Source organism: Microplitis demolitor, chromosome 7, assembly GCF_026212275.2.
Source record: "Microplitis demolitor isolate Queensland-Clemson2020A chromosome 7, iyMicDemo2.1a, whole genome shotgun sequence".
In the NCBI taxonomy this organism is placed as follows: Eukaryota; Metazoa; Arthropoda; class Insecta; order Hymenoptera; family Braconidae; genus Microplitis; species Microplitis demolitor.
In genome coordinates, this window is record NC_068551.1 from 19,205,504 (window position 1) to 19,228,475 (window position 22,972).

The following is a 22,972-nucleotide window of genomic DNA, read 5'->3' on the forward strand; positions in this document are numbered from 1 at the left end:
TGGAAAAATATTTTTGCGAAAATTTAAAAAATGGCGGTTCATATTTGCGGTTACTGATACAACTATCAGAAAATTTTTCATTGAAAATTAACTCCTCAGAGCTAAAGTTTAACTAAAAAATTTTATGTCGAAATGGCAGATGTGAAAATTCAAAAAATTAATTTAAAAAAAAAAATTACTAGTTTTATAGAATTAAATTTGGGTAAATTTTCATCAGTTTTGAAATTTCTAATTTTCTTAAACGAATTTCCCGATCCTGTGGAGTTTCTGATTGTTTTTTCTTTAATTTATTGAAAATTACTCAACTGTTTAAATATATAAATTAATTTTCGAGATATCGACACTGCGTACATCCGTACATTGATGCAAACAGAGACCTGACCTCGAAAAAAATAAAAAATAAAATTCCTCAGGGTCTAAACTGCTGATATTTGTGAAATATGACTTTTGTCAATTGAATTCAATCCAATAACTTTCTCTTCCGTTATAAGTTTTCAATTTCCCAGCGGAAAGTTAAAAAACTTTAAAAAGTATAAATAAATGAAAAAAAAGGTAAATAAATAAAAGTTAAACTCACTTCTAGCGGTTTACCAACAAGATAATTTATCGCATGATGTTCACTTAAATTCTTGGTATCTATGCCATTATTTTTTTCCACAAATTCCACAATTTTATTCTGCATCCGACCCTCTTCAGCCGCTACACTATTCGCTAATGTCATTGTAATGCTCGTTTCCCGTTTATCTTTATCTGCTGAGCCTTAAAAAATATATTACAAATCCATTATTATCTTTAAATTTTATAATTTATTATTTTTTTATGTCCTGCATTGAAACCACGAGCTTATAGTCATTCGATACAAGTTAATTTCAGGCCATTACCATTTAGCAGGTTTAAAATCATCTATTTATTTCCTTAATCAAGAAAAGCTTTTAATTTCCACCCGCTAAATTAGTTTCTGACTTTACTTCAGACCTGTCACTATTCAATTTGTTTATTGTGGACCGCAGAACAATACGTCATCACAATAATAACCAGCCAGGTTGACATTTTAATTCATGCGCGCTATTGATCTGAAAATTGTCTAATTTCCATCGGCTTCAGAAATTCAAACTCTTTCAATGCAGGTGATTATAAAAAATACTGTATGTGACAAGGGATGAAACTATTTCACGCGGAAGTAGTTCGCCGCGTGAACTCAAAGCTGTGCTAGTAAATTAATTGTCAAAATTAATATAAATAAATTTGGAATTCGTGTCAATATAATTTAATAATTAATTAAACTTAATTAATACAAAATTATTTAAACACCTGTAATAATTAAATACTCATTATATTTTAGGCTCATATAATAATTAACTATGTATTATATATATATATATATATATATATATAAAATTTGTATAAATAAATCGCTATAATTATTTTGGCTAACCGGATTATCAACACGGAAACTGCTAATGGGCTGGTTAATTTTGGAAACAGTATACACTAACAATGATTAAGCTCCGTCATAACACATATGTTTGTACATATATGTAATTATCTATATGTATATGTATTTATATATACACAGGAAAAAAAGCAAAATATTTTTCAATGCGAAATATTTTGCATTATGAATTGAAGACAAAAATTTTCTGATTACTAGAAAAAATTTCTCCAGAGTTTATTTTCTATAGAATTTCTTAGACGGAGATCCTGATAAAAATTAAGGCGTCCATAAGGTAGTTGTATGCCAAGTATGACAAGTCTTCTGGAAAAACTCTAGCTCATAGAAGTAAAAGAAAAAAATTTTTTCTCTTCACTTAGCCCTGTCTAGATTTTCTATCAGGTTTCTATAGAATTTTATAGACTTCCCTTTTTTTTTATTTTCATGGCGGGAAGTATAAAAAAATTTTTTTTTTAATTTTTGGAGTTCCCGCTTTGCTCTTCCCTTTTCCACTATTTTTTTCCTGTACATATAAAAATATATGACTGTTTATACGTAGCTTGACATATTACCTGAGTCAGATTGATTATTACGTTGACAATTTTCCATACTAGGGGTTTTAAATGCAATGATCGTTGGCTTTGTTCTCATATATCTGAAACTTTGTGCCAGCGATTTATTCTGTGGGCTGAGGTAAGCCAACCCAAGTGACTTGAGTCGGGCGCGACGTATTTTTATTTCATCGAAATTTCTTTCTGACTCGGACCTCATGTAGCCGCGTAGTCTGTGAAAATAAAAAAAAATATATATCGTTACGTTAAGTATCACATAAAAATGCAATTATAAACAGACATCTTAATCAAATAGTTGTTTTGAATTAATAGTTTACATATTATTTCAATTAAAGCTCTTAAAATTGATTAATATGTTTATTTACAGAGGTAACGAGGAAGTGTATTAAACTGCGAGCTCTACAAACGGAGAGTTAATTGAAGTTTAAGTTTTAATGAGATTTGGTCAGGTTGCTTGATTTAATCAACGTTTTGTATATTTATTTTTAAACTTACGCCATCAGTCGCTCCCTTTTTTTCCGCTTGGTCTGCATATCTGGCATAGAAAATGACTTCTCGAGTGGCATTTTGTTTGTAAGAAATAGCCGTCTCAGCTTTCTGTCTTGCGACTGTACTATTGAATCCTTGTGTCCATTTAAATCTATATTCACATACATTGTAAAATAAAATACAATTTTATCAATAGGCAGAACGGAAATGCGATAAAAAAAGCTCGATTAATTTCATTTCTTTTTCCTAGTTCTACTTTTCAATTTTAATACTTCCTCTCTCGGGGTAAGATGGGCCGTTACAGAATTTTATATTTATATATTTTATCACATATTTATTGTTAAGTAAAATAAATACTTCGAGTTTATTTTTAAAAAAATTGAAAAAAATAAATTTGAGTTATATACCGTCTGGATTTACTGTAGATACGTTGGTGTTGACGTTGGTCATAGGAATAGTATTTGAACCAGACACCAACGTGTCACTGTCACCAACAAAAAGAGGATTGTCCAAGCCCCGAGGATCCCCCTGGGATTCGTTTATAACTTTAACTTTATTCTCTTCTTCCTCTATTGTTACTGATGTCGATTGTGGTACTCTAATAATGTTGAAATAATGAAAAAGTTATAAATCAAGTCTATTGTCCCATTTGGTAATTAAAAACGATAATAATAATAATAGTAGTGATAATTATTATTATTAATATCATGATAATATTGAGCAGATAGTAACGTACGGATTTTTAGCCGCGGGAGGTGAACTAAATCCCTCGATGGCTATCGCATCTCCACGTTCGAGTTTCTGCTGCTCCTTTTCAAAGTACGCGTACAAACTATTGGTCCACTCGCCAACAGCTCTTATGTGCAGCCACATGTATTCTAATATGATAATAATGCTCATTGTTAAATGCACAAAATTCGATTTAAAACAAAGCGTCATTAATATCCGAGTATCGTTTATTTGAAATATGTATTAAATTTCAAATTGCTGAAATGTAATAATTACTTTTTAATATTCATTTATTTTTTTTTTGTGCTTTGTTCTGTCCAGGTAATTTTATTTTAAATAGTTATAAGTTATAATTTAACTTTTAAAGTATTAATATTATGACTGCTGAGTATTCGATTTTTTTATTACGCTCATAAAATTCGTATTCTAACAAGCATTGTTAGTTCTTGGACTTTTTTAATTCGTTGCAGAAAAACTTTTCAATCTTTTTCTTCTATCTAATTTTTTTTTAATTTATTTCATTTTATTTTATTTTATTTTTTTTTTTTAACATCAGAGAAAGAAATCTTAACACCTGCCGGGCGCTTGAGGATGTACGTTTTCAATCCGCTTGGGGTAAAAGTTTGGCATCTATCGTACGGTGATTTTTTTTCTCTCTTAGTTTAATAGTATACAGTTGAACAAGTTTGTTGGTAGTTGTATGGAGCAGTAGGAGTAGTAAAAGTAGTAGTGAAAGTAGTTGTGTATAAGAAGGTAACTTTTAAAAGTGGCATCATCACAAGAGCTTTGTGAGCGAGCGAGTAAGTGAAACATGGACGAGTGTAAGAGGAGAATGAAATTAAAAATAAAGCAAAGAGAGGTAATACAAAAGTTTAACTTTACCCTCTTGCTCTGGTGCACTGCTGATAGTGAAGGGATGCCACTCGTATTCCGCGATCACTGGTATATTCACAAAGACATAGTCTCCAGGACGAAAATCTAGGTGGAGAGGTCGTTTGATCACCAGGTGCGTCACACGCGACGGCAGCAGAAGACCAGAACTTATGTACGTTTTACCGCGTTCAGATCGTAACCACATCAAACGACGCACTCGTTCCACCATGTAAATTGCCCCTGGTACTACAAACCATTTCCAGAAGTTTGGCCCGTGGAATATCGTTAGTATCCAGAATGGAATGTACAGCAAATGCGTCCAGTAAAATATCTATTATGTGATGTAATTTTAGATTTTTTTTAAATTCAGACTTTAGTATGTAAGCTGGAAATTGCACTGTAAAAAATTCGCGGACCGGAAGACTATATTTATTTGATACCTCTGGAGTTAAATTCACAGGGGGAGTATTTTGATATTCAAACTCCAGTTCGGAGTGGATGCAAATTAAAATAAAATTTTGATCACTCTGAAATTACTTCTGGAAAAACAAACTTTGTATGTGGAGTTAATTTTTCTAAGACTGGAACTTCGAGTAAAGTAGGATTTAAATAAAATTTTTAATCACTCCGAATTTTTTACGGTGCAACATTTGACTAGTGATGAAAATTAACTTTTTTTTTTTAATTATTTTTATGATAAAAATTTTAAATTGTGTGAAAAAAAAAATCCGTAAAGTATAAATATAATAAATCCTACAAATTTTTTTTTGATTAAAAAATACTCAAAAAAATTTCTTTGAAAGACTATTCGAAATTTTTTTCAAAGACTTTCTGAATGAGATATAATATAACAACACACTTTGGCAAGTGTACACTTTCACTGATGGTGTAAGTTATCACTGGTATGTAAATTTATACAACGGGTGTGAGTTTACAGTGATCTAAATTTACCATGCAGCAAAATATGTGAAAATAACATAATTTTGAATAAGCCTTCAAACAATTTGTAAAAAAAATCACGTCCTTTTGGCTTTAACGAGATCCCTAAAGGCAAAAGGGCATAAAAAATTAAAGCCCTTGAAATTATTAACACAAAATAATTATTAACACTGATAAATTAATACATGATTAAGCATTATGTAAAATACCTCAAAGCTTCCGCCACGTCGAACAAAGGGCATCGAGCATAGGATCATAATAAAGAGAATTATAATCAAGGCAACACCAGTAGGATTAGCTACGCCACTCACTAGACCAAAGAGTCCTGGCCTACTCGTCAAAAGCCACTCAAACATCGTGTAGTGCGAGCTGTTCAGTACTTGATCGTTGATCACAACCAAACCTGACATCAAAATTACCAGAGAAGTAAATGCTACGTATCATTCTCTTTTGATCCCTACATATGTGTATACAAACACACATATGCACACACATGTACACACATAAAAATAGATTGCTAACATATTGTGATATATTGATCAATAAATTTTACCAAAATTCAGGAGATGGGCAACTGTATGCACAACTGACATCACTCCAATCGTAACTCCGACCATTTTGTGCAAGTAAATGTGATGATCCAGCGGCAAAATCGAATTAAATCCATGTGTACGCAGAAACGTGATGCACTGTCGTAACATCAGTATTAATATAAACATACAATCAAAATTTAAACATTGTCCTGTTGATAAACATTTCGTTAATCCATTTATTTAGTTATTTATTATTTATTATTTTAAATTTAAAAATAATAAATTACCACATGCTCGTGCCAGCATCGTGTAAGTGTTTGTATTTCTGTACTGATATAGTCTCGTGACAAAAAGTAAAATATTTATTATTACAAATGCTAAAATAAATACCATAAAGACATAGTTATTTTTTAAATACGGCTTCGTCAACTGATAAGGTCTTAATGAATGCAATAGACTTAAGACCGATGGCCTGGATTGCTTGGGCTTCGGCGGTACCATCCAACGATCTATACTGAAAAATTTTAATTAATTATTGTAATTAATAATAAATTAAATTAAATTACTTTTAAGTCTGATCGTTAAAATTTTTTACAGATATTTTATTTCATGGGTAAAATAACGCGCGAAAAAATTTTATTTTGTGAATTATTTATGTAGCCGACCTCATTTAAGTCTATTTGATACAGTCTTTTTTAATTATGTTGCAATAATTAAATTTTGTTATTAATGAAAAAAAAAAAAAAAAAAAAAAAAAAACTGAAAAATAATAAACGCTATTAGTTATCTGTTGGAATAAATAAATAAATGCAGAATGATAATTAAATTTTATGACTCTATTTAAAAACCCGTTTAATCGAATCACTGATAATATAAATTTGTGTGAGGTCGTTGAGTCTGATAAATATAAAATGTTAATTTTCATTAGGAAAAGATTTCAATTAAACGACATTTTTTGAATTTTATTTTTTTAAATATTTAATTAATGGCGTAATGGAAATAGAAATAGAAACAGATAAGAGACGACTGACAAATTTAATTATAAAGTCGAGTGAAAATTATACTAAAATAGTGAGACGTTGATGAGACGATTTAATGATCAAGACAAATCATTTTCCGTATTGAGTATTATTATTATTATTTGGAGCTGATTATTAATTTACCTGATGGATAAATTTTCGAGTAAACCCTCTTGTTTTTCGAGCTGCTTCTTCAAGGCTTCGAACGTGATTGCACCTCTATTACCTTGATCGGCATCTTCAAACAGGGCAAGCGTTAAATCTTCAATCTGCTCATCACTAAATTTCATTCCATTCTCCTCCATACAGGCTCGCATAACGTGTTCTAATTCACGGTGCTGAATTAATCCGTCCCCTTTATCAAAGTAATATTACGTAATAATATTGTTTAATTATTATTATATTAATACCTAAGTGAAATAAAACAAAAAAGCGAACTCAATTATAAAAATTTAATTAAAGGATCCAAAGTCCGCTTTTTTCTCTTGTATTGTTTATTCCATTGTTTGTACATAAAGTTTTTAATTATAATTACCGCATTGATTTTGATTTATTGAATGGAATAATTAATAAAACAATTTTTAATTACACTAAAAGAAATTAACTGTTGTAAAAATAATATTTTCTTGATCAGTGAATCAAAAATGTTTACATTATTAATTTCAAAATGAATGGATCAAATATTGGATATTACGGCGAAAATATCGGTCTTATGAAAAAATTTTTCAAATAAAAGTTCTAGGAAATTTAATTTTCTATAAAAAATGTCTCTTATGATTTTCTTATACGACCAATATTTTCGCCGTAATTCCAAAATTAAGATTCATAATGAGCAATTCAAATTTTTGTTAATTATGAAAATCTTAATTTTAAAATTACGGCTTTCTAATCAACCCTACGAGAAAATTATAAGAGACATTTATTTTAGGAAATTAAATTTCCTACAACTTTTATTTGAAAAGTTTTTTTATATGACCAATATTTTCGTCGTAATAATAAAAATTTGACACCATTAATTATTAATTGTTATTTTTGAATTAATACAAAAATCCTGGCTCTGTAATTTACAAATTTAAGTTCAAAAATAATTTTCTTTACTGAAGTAAATCATAATTTATTTATTAAAAAATGATTTCAAATGAAATCTTAAATTTTGTACTGAAATTTCCAATAAAAATTTTTTGTAAAAAGAAAATCCAAATTTCTGAAAGTTTTTTTTTCTCAGTGTAAATTAAGCAATGGAATTATTTTTAAAAATTTTATTTAATTCAATCTAAGTGTAAATTTACTAAATAAAGCGGGCGAGATTAAAATTACAAGAGAAATACTTGTAATAACTTAAAAGTACTTGCAATAAGTATTTATGGATTGAAAGTACATTTACTTTATTAAAACTCATATACTCTTATTGCTTTAAGTTGTTTCTCTTAGTATTACTTGAGAACAAATCGAATTAAGTATAACATTTCAGAAAAAAAAAAAAAAAAAAACATAATGATAATCGTAACATTTGTTTTTATTATAACAGAATTTAAAATAAAACAAATTGTAAGCTACTTCTAAGTATTTAAGTAAAAGCTATTAGTTGATAGTACATGTACATGTTATTTAACAGGAGCTTTTAAACACTGGGTAAATACTTTATCAGATTATAGAAAATTATGAACTTTTAAAAATCGATATTCCCGGGAAAATATGTGGAGAAAATGTCGAAGTCAACTGAAATCACGTTGAAAACATACAATTTTATTCAAAAAGGCCTAAATTTTGCTGAGATCACGTCAAAGTTGATGAAATTTTATTGGAAAAGGCCGAAATTTTATTATTTTTAAGAAACAGACCGGAAATTGACTAATAAATTCAGTCGGCCGATTTTCAGCCGTACAATTTTTTTTGTACATAAAAAAAATGATAAAATTTCAAACAACTTAATATAGGAGAGAAAATTATCATAATTTCGGCAAAATTTCAGCCTTGAGTTTGCTACCCGTCCTTTTTTCGGCTGATAAAAAATGTTATTATATTTTTTGGCCGAAATTTTTTTACCTGTCTCCATAAATATCACTCCCGCTAGCGAAGTAAATTACCAATTTTTATTTATAGTATTTAAGTGGTAATATATGAAAGACGAAAATATCTGAGTGCTCATATTCGTTTGTCACAAGTTTATAAAAGACAAAATTAGATAATATGTACTGGTTCAGAATTATCCAAATGTAGATTGTATAATTTTAGGAGAGAGTCGATTACTCGGAAATCCATTAGCTAACTAATGTTCAAAGTGGAATCAGAAATATAACTTTAATAAGTCGGCGAATTCTCTTCATCAATAAATTTCTTTGATGGCTGTTTTTGAAAATTAAAAATTTATGTGATAGAGAATTTAAACGGATAACGTAGACATATTTTGTATTTTGTTTTTGTAAATGTGGAGTACTATTTTTAATGGGCTATAAAAATACGTTTTTTAAGTTTTTTTCTTAAATTTTTTATTTTTATTCGCTCACTCGGTTCGACCTGACAAAAAATAAATTACTCTGTTTTTTTGCGGTAATAAATTTCTTATTTACAACTTTTTTTTTTATCTTTTTGAATTTCCGAACATTAATTATAAATAAATTTCCAAGATTAAAAATTTCTGTTAACTTTCAACCCTGCATGCTTAGCAAATTCATTAATTTGATGAATTAAACAATAGACAAGACTCTAAGTCACGGGTTACCATCACGATGATTACTTTAGAACTCAAGTCTCAAGGGTTGAAGCCTCCCTTTACCCTATTTTATATATTTCTTTCTCGTGACTGATCTTCACCATTCGAAGCTGACGATACTAGTTTAATAAATCGTTTCTCGTAGTACTATTTATATCTGGTTTCTCTATTTTAACTTGCTCTATAAATAGAAACACATCCAAGTACTTTTACATAAATTTATATAAACGATAAATTCAATTATTAAAACATATTTAATATTGACAAATAACTCTTAATATAAGTACTTATAGGCAGCTTATATTTTTTTGTTTCACCAGAAATTCTGTTATAATTTTCTGTCGACAAATTAATTTTACCCAGACACGTGTCCTATATATATATATATATATATATATATATATATATATATATTAATATACACTGAAAAAAATGATTTATTGGCGCAAAAAAATTTTTACTTGTCCCCAGAATTTTTTTCCATCACAAATTTAAAATTTTTCTGGGACAAAAACTCGAGTCCTAAGGAAATTTTCTCATCAATTGAAGCTGCTGAATATTTTTCCCGCCCAGAAATTTTTTTTTAAATATAAATAAATATAAAATGACCGAGCTGCTGTTTAAATTAAAAACATTAATTAAAATAAATCGAGTATCGCGGATAATTAAAATTTGATAAGCGATTGTACTCTAGCACTTCCGCTTAGATAAAAAATTTTATTTGTCTATTTATTTATAAAGATTTATTTGATAAATAAAAAAAAAATAGAATTGGATAGAGTAAATATATACCGTCGATATCGTAGACCTTGAAGAGAAATCGAATCTTGTCATCCGGAGTTTTACCAGCAAATTGATGCATAGCGTCAAGAAACTCCTGGAGAGATATTGTACCCGAGTTGTCCTTGTCGAATATCTGGAATACTCTCTCGGTGAAGAAAGGCTGTAACGCGGATAAAAATGTGCTTGGCTTTATTCAAGATTGTTGTTTTCCTGAATGATGAAGGGAAGAGGCTACGGTAAATACATATACACTTGTATACCTGTATACATTATACACAAATGTATATATATGTATCTATGCAAGGAATAAGGGGTACACGAGGGCAAAAGTACGAGTTTTAAGATAAGAGAAAATTTACTGCCTCACGTTCTTCGATATAACGATTTTCTTGAATTCCTCACGACGTATTTCTCGTTCGTTTCCAACTGTCTGTTTGAAGATCTTCTCCAGCCATTCTAGATTGCTTTTATCGAAGCCCGCCGGTGATCTTTTGACAAATGAACATTTTTGGTTAACATTTAACAACAATCAAGATTTAATTTATCATTTTTTTATAATTCATCCCCACTGATACATTTCCTAGCTTTTATACCACTAACCATCAACTTATTTTCTTTTGATTGACGTTTTTATAATTTATTAAACTTTCCAGACTGAGACGCCGCCAATTAAAAATTTACATTTCCTTTTCAAAAATTATTTATAAGATTTCTTATCAAATTACTGATGTCATAAAATAAATTTGATTGAGAAAAATATATGTCGTGATATAATATGGATTTAAACCTGAATAAATGGGAAAATTAAATTTTTAAAATTGCCATGCCCTGATTTTACTGTAATTTTATTTTTAGAATCTTTAACTTTGAATAATTAATAGCAGCATTTGAAGATAATTAATTTAAACATTTAATTGATGCTGCAGAAATCAGAGGATTTTTTCTTGTTAAGTAAATTTTTAAAAGTAGATTTAATTTATTATTTATGTTACTGTCTAAAAGCTGTCCTGATTAAATTTCGTTTTTTTTTTTATTTTATGTATATTTTTTTACAATGAACGGTTTTGAAAATAATTTGAAATAATTGGAATATTTAATTTACAGTTGGATAATTGATAATAAAATAAATAAATTAATTAAAATAATTACCTCGGGCTGCTAATTTCTCGAAGAAAATCCATAATCTGTCCTGGGGAAACGTATCCAGTGCTGTCTTGTTTAATTAAACGAAACAGTTTATCGATGATCTGAAAAATTTATTGCAGAACATTGAGCAAAAAAATGCAATTGGACATTCTGTGAGCAAATAACTGTTGAAAAAATATAAAAAAGTAACCGGATAATTTACCCCTTTAGCGTGAAATATTTTGTTGAAGGCGATCAAATCAATAGGGCCATCGCCGCACAATACATAAGCGACACTTTCAATTTGATCAATGAAGTCCGCTTGTTTGTCACTTCTGGCGAGTGAACCGAAAAAAATAAAAAATATAATAAAAAAAGGTGAATAAAGAGACGGGGGTGGATTTTTGACGTGACAGTCGCGCGAATGTACGTGACGACGATAGATCTGCACACTTTGCAAAATGGACAGCAAGGCAAAAGAGATATATTATAAAATAACTGCATATAGGGCCAAATAAATACACATAGGATCCGGCCGGATTTCAATGATAAATAAAAAATAAAATATTATAAAAAAATTTTAACTTACGTCAGTCGGGCTTTGAGGAACTCAATCCAGTCTTCCTGTTTGAGAACCCCGTCTCTGTCTTGATCAAAGAGTATAAACAATTTTCCCGAGAGTACCTGAAAGTTCATACCCTGTAATGCTATGTACTAGTAACAGTTGGCTTTGAATTGTGAATCATCGTTGCTCTAGATGTCTAGATTCTCTATATATATATATACATATACTTGTATATATGTATAACTATACTGACACTACGTGTACCATGTTACGTGTACTTGTACAGTGAGTTGTACTACTGTACTGCTATATAATCTACTCCTACTTCTACTACTACTTTTGCTACTACTACTACTACTACTGCTGCTGCTACTGCTGGTACTATTTAAAGTATAAAATACAACCACGATTTACGACTTACACACACAGATTCTTGGAAAAACTTAGGCTACATTCCAGTCAAGACGTTTCACGTTACTAAATCATTCACACAATATTTTTTTTCATTTATTTCCGGCACTTTATAAGATCCCCTCGCGTGTCTACTGATTAACGAGAACGTGACATTTATGAATACAACTGTATCTTGTATACTCATGGATAAACAGTTTAACGAAATACATTTGTTAACATCGAGAATAAAATAACGTCAATTACAGTCGGGTGAAAATATACATGTTAATTATTAAAAGCGGATTTCATAAATTTGATATTATAACATTACGTCAAATTTGAAAAGAGAATTTGAGGTAAAATCAATATTATATTACGTCAGTACTGAAATTTTCATTTACAGATAATTTTACATTTTTTAAATATTTATATTTTATTCCATACGTACGATGTGGATCTCAATTAATTATTTAATGTGCTAATGAGAATTATTTTTAATTAACCAGACATTATCTTCTATATTTGCATTGTCTTTTTACCTTATCAAGTTCTTAGATATTCTTGTACCGAAGTAGGGGAGGGGTAAAATGGACACCAAAAATTTAAAGGGCCCATTTTGCCCAAAAATCATTCGAGGCATTCAAAATTTTAAGAAACCTTCCCCCTCCCCTTGTCCCGATTAAGGGGGAATCATTTTTTAAGGGGCTCATTTTGCCCCACATTAATTATTTTTTTTAATACAATAATAATTTTTATTGTTTTTTTGCATTGCGCATGATCACGTTTATACTTTTGGCTCAGATGACTTATTATTCACTAAATAAAAAATCTCAGACTATCTCACCATTGTTAATTTCGTGTTCATTCTATTTTAGCATTGAATTTGCTTATAAAAAATTTATAAATAATAACAATAATAATTTTAGCGTATCGTTTATTTACACGATGAATCGAGAAATGGGTCAATACCATGGTCAGATCGGTAAGCCAATCTCTGCATTTGGTTGTCGCCCTTTCTCAAATCCCGAACCGCAAGTAGATTTACCAATACACCGGACGCTTTAAACTCATGCAAACATATATACAACATACATACATAAACCACGATGTTTACTTATACTAGTTACCGTAGCATATAGCTAGCGTGTGTTATTTGATCCAATTCTTGAACGAAACTCGAGCAAACCTCGTAATCGTGATGACGGCTCGAATACCGCCGCCAATTATCATCCGATTATCCTGAATACAACTTTCGCTCCCATCGGCGGGATATTTTTAAAAACTTCATAACATAAAAACCGAGTTAATGAGGCACTTAAATACGTGCGAACGTATGAATACCAAAAAAAAAAAAAATCCTTTGTGAATAAACCTCCAGGTCATAAACAATCTCCACTTGATATAAATTTAAAAGTTATTTTGTTTAAATTTAAACTTGAGCTAATTTCGCGGATTGAATGGCTCGACTGACAGACTAACCCATCAGTAAATGTGTAATTTATGTGTGTGTGGGTTTATGGCAAAGTGTACATATATATCTGCAATAATATAAGATTTCTCGCAACGTGATGAGGCGCTCGAGGCGTCAAGGTCTCAAGCCCGAGGCGATCGAGCGCCTTGATCAAACAGAGCCCTGAATAGATCGACTCCTCGATTCGCCTCAAGAGACGTAGATGTATCTACACTAATATATAATACATACACATATATATGTAGGTATAATATGTACACACGTATATCTTTGTGCATATAGATTGTTGTCTGAAGTCTGGCATACCTCGAAGTAAGCCCATTACTCGATCACGTAATCCACGCCGCTGCGTTTTATATATTAAATTCCTCTATATATATATATCTATATATATATATATATATAGCATAGAGCGTATATACTGATGAAGGATCAAAAAAGGAGGCTATAAGTTATCAAGTAAGTAAGTTAAATAAAGAGAGAATGGGTTTGCGCGCACGATCTATCGATTATTATTTAACGAGACCTCGACGATTGCCCGGGGGTTGCCACCAATTGCCTTCCCCTTACAGCTAACTCTCTTATTGCCAGCAAAACTAGCTTCGTTATCTCTTGGACGTGCCTTTGTAATGTAAGAGAGTACAAGTTACGTCGCGAGAGAGAGGGATAGAAAAATAATGGATGTAATATTTAATAGCCGCTCTTAATTTCTCGGTTCTGTCAAAAAAAAATTTTATTACTCTAATTGAGTTGTGTTTTTAAAGCATTAAAAGTTGTAGTATTAAAAAACTTTTTTTTTTGTTTTTATGAGATCTGTAATCTGGAAGCCGGTAGTTTTTTTTTAGTGGTACTAAAAGGAGTTGAATAATAAAAAAAATATATGGATAACCCGAGTCGGATAGTTTTTTAATTTGCTTAACGGAGGTACTGATGTGATAATAATCTCGGATGAATAAATAATAAATTACCTCATCTTGAAAGAGCTTCCTGAAAGACTCCCGTCCGTACTTAGGCGATCCCTCGAGTTTCAAGAGCTCCAAGCACTCCTTTAGGGTGGCGCTTCTTCGTCTCTCAATCAAACACTCCTCCTCCATTGAGCTCATGCACTCTGCACGGATCTCGTAACTTGCCATCGTAAAGTCTCCCTCAGGTAAACGTCTCTTTACGTTCAACTCTCTGCTCTCTGCTCTACACTCTATACTTTAAACTACTATCTGTTCTCTTGTTCACTGAAACCCACCCTGCAACACGTCGAGGATTAAATTGAGTAGTCGGTGATACTATCTTACATTAGTTAATTTATTCACCCCCACTTGTGATTAACACTGTCTAATTATTTTTTATTTATCTTTTATTTCTGAGCTTATTGCTGCTGGCAGATTAGAAATGAGATGGAAGTACAAATAAGGGAAGAAAAAAAAATTAAAAAAAAAAAATGATTGAAAAGTAAAAAGTAAAAAATAGCGGCAAGTTAAGACAAATTGAAAGTTCAAGTGCTAGAGTGATGAACTTGGTGAGTCGAGTCGCTGGCAAACACACTCAGTGTACTCAATGAATCGGGCTAGACGAATAACGCGGGGTAAATGGGGGTGCGCAAGTAAACCCGAGTATACCGGAAGCATTTCAAATAAAATAAAAAGTTAAGTTAAATAACGAAAAAAAAAAAAAATAAGTAAAAAAACCTTTTTCGGTTCATGAAAAAAACACTTTGGTGTCACTGTTTTATTTATATATTTTTTTTTGTTATAAATGAATTGACGCGTCCATCATGTAGTTCAGTTGACGCGCAAGAAATTCCACCGATCACCTATCACACTCTATTTATTGTCGTTTTATTTTGTTGTTTGTTATTTATTTCCCTCGGATGTCTCGTTTACTTTTAATTTTATTTTAACTAGATTTTTTATTTTTTCAGCTGCGGAGAAAGGGACAGGGGCCTCTGATTTGGTTTAGTATTAAACGTGTAAACCGTTGAATTGCCGAGAGTAAATCGAATCACGCAATTCGCTAAAGAATTGCGTCACAACCAGACACCTTTTCATGCTCACGTCACTAAAAATATTTGAATGATGAAAATTATATGGGGGCTTTGCCGGGAAACGGTGGATAAGGGTTTGGGATTGGCTGAGGATTGTATAGTTTTGTTGTTACGGTTGAGGGCTGACTTGGAGTTTACGCGTGTACGTAAGAGAGGTAAATCGTTGACGAACTGAAAGGAAAATAAAAAAGAGAGATGAACAAGTTTATAAAAGACGTGTGGAGATGTGGAATAATATTGGAAGGGAGAGACCATACATTTGCGGATTGTCGATTTATATACATATATATCTATATTATATATATATTACAGTATGCTGTATCCTTTCACTTTTTGACAACTCAGCGTGGCCTCATCTCGTACTTGCGATTTTTAATGATCAGTCGCGATGCTGCTATCGAGAAAACCGTATCGTTAAATTTATTTATTGAACGAAATGTATATATGTATATACATTTATATATTTATTTAAATCGGAGATTATCTGTAACTATTTAAATAAATTACAACGAGATGAATTTTAAATAAAACTTTAACTTTGTTTGAATAAATTATTACTTATTGTTAGAAAAAATTATAAAAATGAATTGGAGTTTAGCATAAATCGATACATCAATTTATTGGTTAAAAAAAAATATAATTTATCATGATAACGTATTTGAGACAGGGTTGTAAAAAAAAAAGGAATTTTTCTATTGACTAGAAAATAAATGAAATTTAGCCCATAGTTTAACGATTACAAAAAAAAAAGGGGAAATACTGTTGATGACCAAGCGACTATGCCGCAGGATATCTCGAAAAATATTTAAAAACTCTGGCGTAAACGTTTTTAATTTAGATTTTTTTTATTTATTTTATAAAATTATATTTTTCACAGATAGGCATTTCCCATTTTTTCAGGTTAATTAAGAGCGACGGTGTTTTTAAGAGGCCGCTCGTTTTCTCGCGTTTGGTTGTGCGATGGTAAGTGTGTTAAAGAGTGTAAGAGTGTTGAGCCGAGCAAGTTTCGAAAATGAAGACGAAACTTGCAGCTTTTACTTTCTCTCTCCCTCTCTACGTCTCCTCCTTCTTTCTCTTTATGTACTTGCATACATATATATATATATATATAAATATAGATATAGATATAGATATGTATATGTACTAGAAAAACAAAGTTTATTCGACCACCGAGGCGTTTTCAAGTAATAACGATGTCCCATAGCAATTTCACAGAAAACTGCTTTATTGCGAACTCGTAAATCGTAATACTTTACAAGATTACTCGTAAAATCTGTTTTACTCATTTTCTTTAATCACGTGAAAGAGATTAATTAATCAGGAGCAGATTTTTTTAATTATTCGCGCACACTAATAAATATATTTTCTTCCTTGAAACTCTTCCGCTTTTTATTTCTTCAATCCACTTTCTTTTTTATAAATTATGTTCCTCAACTTTTTTTGTCCATCATTACTTATTAAGTAACAGTGATATTTAATTAATGTCGAAAGTTTACATGTCATTGAATACTCAGATCCTTGTTCATTAATTTATTAGCTTATTTAATTTTAAATATCTATCGGGATATTTTTTTTTTACAAAAATAAAATAATTTCTTTGCAAATTAAAAAAAGTTGAGTTAATTTTTTTGAATTTGTATGGCAGTAAATCTTGTAGAATTATTCAAAAATTGGAGCTAAGTAAAGTTGGAGCTAAAAAAAAAAATATAAAAATTGAATAAATTGTATAGAGAAATAAAAAAAAAATAATTTAATAAAATGGAAATAATGTAATTACGATCCGGATTTAATTAGTTGGAATAAAAAGTAGAGTAGAGTGGAAATAAAGTGGATACTTAGTATTAAATATTTAATAACACCTTAATTAGGAGCTTAATTTAATTTGAAATTCATTTAAAAATAATAATATTTTTATTTAAAAAAAAAATAAAATATCATTTAATTATTTATGGATTTAATAAACTAATTTATATATATACATATTTACGAAACCATTTGCAAACAGACAGTATACATCAATTCGTTACAAACAAATCCGCAGAACCAATAAGCTCAGATTAACAGCGCGAAACTTTTCGAATATTATTTCGACTATTCAAAGGTTTTTTAATTCAATTTAATATTAAATGTTGTATTTGAACACATGTACTGTGGTACTGATGGATTTAATACCGAATTATGAATGAGAGTATTGTAGAGAATTTTAGTTGATAGGAAAAAAAGTTATGAATTAAGTTCAAGCAGATAAATTGAAACTTTAGACGTCGGTTATTTTTTATTAATATATATGAATATATATTTGGTAATTAAGGTAAAGATTTTGTGTAGACTACGAATAATCTGAAGATATTTTGATTTATAATTGGAATTTCGAAAAGGTCGAAAGTTTTAAGGGGTTGAACTGAGGTTACTGTCATTACCTTAATTCGAAACCCAAAACTCGCATTTAGAAAATTTTACGAAAGCTGAGAGGTATTTGAAAGGATGACGTTATGGAAATGTAGAAGAGTTAATATATTTTTGACATACGAAGTTTGGTGATAAATTATAATGGTTTGTGAAAAACTTAAAAGTACTATAAAAGGATAATATAATTTTATGAAAAAAATTGAGATTGGGTAGGGATGGCAAAAGATGCTACTGCCTATAGATTTCCATAAGAGTAGCCCTAACTTTTGTTTTGTCAGGAATAACCCATATCATCATGGACGTTTTTTGTTCATTATGATGCCCTCTAGTAGGAACAGCCATAAAAAGTCCTAGGAATAATTTATTTTTTGAGTTGAGACCCATATGAGCATTGGTAGAGATGGGAGGAGATGATTTTATATTAAGAGTAGCCTGTAACTTTGCTTCTGTTGGGAATAACCCATCACAACATAATTGTTTTTTGTTCATTATGATGCCCTCTAGTAAGAACAGCCATAAAAAGTCCTAGGAATAATTTATTTTTTGAGTAATTGACGTCGGGCAGATACGGGCAGATGCAGGCAGATGACACTCTCTATGCAATATTACATGAAGTGGCCCGTAACTTTGCTCCTATTGGGAATAACCCATCACAACATAAACGTTTTTTGTTCATTATGATGCCCTCTAGTAGGAACAGCCATAAAAAGTCCTAGGAATAATTTATTTTTTGAGTTGAGACCCATATGAGCATTGGTAGAGATGGGAGGAGATGATTTTCTATTAAGAGTAGCCTGTAACTTTGCTTCTGTTCGGAACTACCCATCACAACATAAACGCATTTTGTTCATTATGATGTTCTGTAGTAGAAAAAACTTTAATAAGTCCTGAGAAATATATTTGCGTCGGTAAAAAAAATGATTTCCCTTCACTTCTATGTGCTAGGACTAATTTAGAAGCCTTCGTCTGAAGTTTCAACAGAATATACACATTTATTGCATAAACAATCGGTACTTGGGGCTCGTTTGTGGCAAAAAAATTATTTTTCACGAGTTCTTTGTGTTTTTGTCTGTGTCCGGGCAAGCTTATTTTGCTTCAATTCCGCTGAAGCCCAATTCATATCTTCTTCCGCCTTATCAGCATATCAATTGTTTGTCACAAATCGCACCCTTTTCAACTTATTGTTATTATTCGAATCTCTGATAGTTTTTATAGAGCAATAAGTTCATATATTATGACCGTAACGTTTGATTTACTCGTCAGCCAGCAGCTTCCTACGCCACCATTCCGAAATGAATTTATTTTTTTCGGCTTTAAACATTCGAACTCAACGTTTTCCGGAGAGTTATTAAAAATTTATTGACTGACATCGAATGAAACATTAATGCAAGCACGGTCTATGTCAGCCCTCGCCTTCAACTCAAACAGAAATTTTTACCCGGGCCTGCATTCATAGTCTCTCACTTCTTGTCACTCAACATTTCGTTACAAAAACTCTTCATTTCTACGTTTTGTATTCACCTCATTTCATATATTTAAGATATCTTTCTATTCACCTCCTCCATTTAAATTATATTTCATTCCGCATTGACTTTGTCAAAAGCCAATTCCAGATCAATGAGCCTTAACTCTTAAAAATAATCCATTTCACCCCTAAAATAGAAAAACTCTAGTTTCTACCCTAGTTCACAGATACGCATTAGATTGTCTGAGCAGTTGTCACCCTATAACTTCATAATTTTATATTTTTTTTAAGATCATGGGGCCAGAATCGGCATTTTTGTACATATTTGCCTATTTTTGAGCAAAATGGCTCTCCTTGCTATAAGACTTCATAGCGACTATCAATGACTCTTATCACTCTTATAGTACAGGGGTCGCATTCAATGTCCCTGTGCAGTAGTCCTCATTTCTTAATTTTTACAATTCTTTTTGCGACAAAGTTTTCTTTGAAGTAAGATGATATTTTTATGAATATCATGCGTTCTGATAACCATTCTACTATTCAATTACCAGACAATCCTATTAGTTAACCTAAGCTTATCCTATTTTGGTTTTGAAAACCAAATTCTTCTTTCCGTGGATCCTTGCTCAATTAACCCCAGTGTGCCTTTCATATAATTCTTCTCATATATTTTTGAACCTGTTTACGTCCATAGCATTCACGATTCCTATAAAATCGAAGACCTTCAATTCTACGACTCATTCTAGTCTACCTGTTCAAAAGTCACAATGTTTTCTCACTGCATGCCTGTTAATGATCATGTCAATGTCCTTTGACCAACAAGTTATTCAAAAAATTAGTGAGTAAACTCTATGACAACTCATTTTAAGTAAATCATAGTTATTGGGTTTTATTTGAATCTGAATCCACCCATCACTCAGACTTCCGGGGTAAAAAAAAATTGATTCGCATGCGTTGTAAATAAGGAGTTTTATTTCAATCTGCATTCAGTTCGATTCCAAGTGAGTAAAATACCAGTCCGCCACTCATTCACCACAGATTTACTTGAGCTTTACTTCGCTAATTTTTCCAGTGTGCAAATAGATTCTGTAATTGTATTTGCAATCGTCTATGTATCCGGTACCCAAAGTTAGCAAATGGTCATAAAGGAAAGCTAATGAATATTACACCCGAGTATTTGATCTGATTTTGAATGAACATTCCTCTCGAAAATTTAAGTGTACTCTCATAACGCTCTCATCCTCAAGTGCACTCTCTGCAAGTGAAGCTTTATCGTATAATAATCGTAATATTTCTCTTTTACGAGCCTTTAATCCTTATACTCAGCTATATATCTACCACCCTCTCGGTACACTTCCAACTATCTTTCATTGTCTATACAGATTACTTTTAGTTATTGCAAATAGAAACAGGAATAAAAGTAAAAATAAAAAAAAAATTGTTAAAACAATAAAAAGTGTCTTTCTATAGTTTAAATTAAATCGAGTCGACAGAGAGCAAAATCAATTATCCGAATTGTATAAGGTCAGTAAGCAGAGTTCAATCGTCGAAAGAGTTGTGTATATATACGAACATCAGAGGAAAGAGTAATGATGAAAATCGAACCGCAGAATGTAGAAAATTTTCACCATCGACTACTATTTTACAATGGATATAAATTTACTCATGGCTTTTTTCGCAATATAAAAAAATGTTTGTTCATTTATTATTACTCGTTTATTTTCACCCCAACTTTACTTCATTTTTTTATCCGATACCGGGCACTTGGATATTTTATATTTTTTCGTTCGACTTTTTTTTTAATTTTTTTTTTTTTCAATATTATTCAATATTTTACAGCGGATTAGAGAGTGTATTAAATTTAGTATTTCTTCATCGATTTATATAAACGTTATCAGAAAACACCCGCCGGCAGTGTTTTGCCATACGTGTGCAATTCAATCTGATGCACCGGGCATTGTTTTATCGGTGAATCGCGGATCGCATACTTGATTTATGACGATGCAATTATTATAATATTTAGTAGCAGCAACACCGTAAATAAGCACCAGTCAAGTATGAAAAATAAAAAATAAACATTTTTATTTTTACCTATTTTTTTTTTTTTTTTTTTTTTTATCCAACTTGTACATTTTTTATTCATAACTGGGAAATTCAACGCCGTGTTTTTTTTTTTTACTATTTGTCAACATTATTATTATTTATTTTCTTTTCCACGTACAATACTTTTCACAATTTTAAGCCATTTTTTTCGCATGTTATTTGTAATCGTCCATACGTTTTCAGCAGCATTAAATTAAAAAAAAAAAATAAATAAATAATAATAAAAAGTATAAAGCGATTTATAAATTTTAGATGAAAGCAAAAATGAGCGTAAACCGTGTCTTTTATTTCTTTAATTTTTTATCAATAAAAATTCATATGTGTAATAGAAAACAATGTGTAGATCGAAACCAACAGTCGTAAAATGGGTTGAAATAATTCCCAGTTGAATAAACTTTTCCCTGTGGCGACCTGAGACAATCATCAATCGAGTCTGGCAATCTCCAATTTTCCGGCTCGTATAATCTCGAGAGAAATTTTCGTTTAGCTGCGGTACGACGACGAGCTAGTAAAGTGGGTAGTGAACCCATCTGTACATTCACATATACAGATACCGTCTATCCGCACATTCATACCCACATGTACAGCCCATAGTCCAAGAGAAAATGTTGGAATAACCAATCATTCGTACATATGAGCGATACGAAACTAATTCCCCTTATCCCAGTGGGATTGATTGATTGCACAAGATTTCATCGATTGTGCATTTCCATTTTCTCTGTTCTCCAGCTCTACATTATATTCTCTTCTGGTTCTATTTGTCTTCGTCTATTGCGGTGAGTTCCCGGCGTTTATTCCTAAATCTAAACTCACCGCACACGTAATAGAATACACATAACAGCAAATGAGAAACAGAAACAGAAACAGAAACATTAACGAAATGAAATGAAAACAGAAGCAGAAGTAGAAACAGAAGCAGAAACAAAGCTAGACCATCCCTGTCTTATAGCTTATAGCTAGATTACCCCTTTAACTGCCGAGTAGCCAGGCCAAGTAAGTCTTGGTCTAATAAAGAGACTAGAGACTCTACAGTAAGCTATTCAACTGCTAGACAACAAAGAGCGAATCTATGTACGGCTTCCGCAAACTCTGATGCGGTATCCTATCCCGCGTGATGGTCGTAACGGACGCGCGGTACGTAAACGCACAGGATCAACCCTTTCGATAAATCCTCCGGCAATTTTGTGGCGATCCATAACACACAATCGTCTCCGTGTGTGCATTATATACCAACCTGTCCCAGCAACACAGCGGTGCACGGTGCACAGTGCGAAATCCACACTGACAGCACATATACCGACAGTCCATGGAGGGGAGGGAG

General features: G+C 31.1%; 1 protein-coding gene across 1 annotated transcript in view; it reads right to left on the bottom strand.

Moving 5' to 3' along the window:
• Positions 1 to 22,972, bottom strand: part of LOC103575115 (NADPH oxidase 5) — a 36,290-nt gene that overhangs the window by 2,113 nt on the left and 11,205 nt on the right. The window contains exons 2-17 of the mRNA XM_008554758.2: positions 14,605 to 14,877; positions 11,797 to 11,891; positions 11,431 to 11,542; positions 11,232 to 11,329; positions 10,450 to 10,570; positions 10,092 to 10,242; positions 6,731 to 6,941; positions 5,855 to 6,081; positions 5,588 to 5,776; positions 5,244 to 5,437; positions 4,105 to 4,426; positions 3,230 to 3,371; positions 2,901 to 3,091; positions 2,500 to 2,644; positions 2,005 to 2,216; positions 578 to 759 (exon numbers count right to left, since the gene is read on the bottom strand). Coding sequence (XP_008552980.1) covers positions 578 to 759; positions 2,005 to 2,216; positions 2,500 to 2,644; positions 2,901 to 3,091; positions 3,230 to 3,371; positions 4,105 to 4,426; positions 5,244 to 5,437; positions 5,588 to 5,776; positions 5,855 to 6,081; positions 6,731 to 6,941; positions 10,092 to 10,242; positions 10,450 to 10,570; positions 11,232 to 11,329; positions 11,431 to 11,542; positions 11,797 to 11,891; positions 14,605 to 14,769 — 2,757 coding nt within the window. The 5' untranslated portion in view covers positions 14,770 to 14,877. The remainder of the gene's footprint in view (positions 1 to 577; positions 760 to 2,004; positions 2,217 to 2,499; positions 2,645 to 2,900; positions 3,092 to 3,229; positions 3,372 to 4,104; positions 4,427 to 5,243; positions 5,438 to 5,587; positions 5,777 to 5,854; positions 6,082 to 6,730; positions 6,942 to 10,091; positions 10,243 to 10,449; positions 10,571 to 11,231; positions 11,330 to 11,430; positions 11,543 to 11,796; positions 11,892 to 14,604; positions 14,878 to 22,972) is intronic.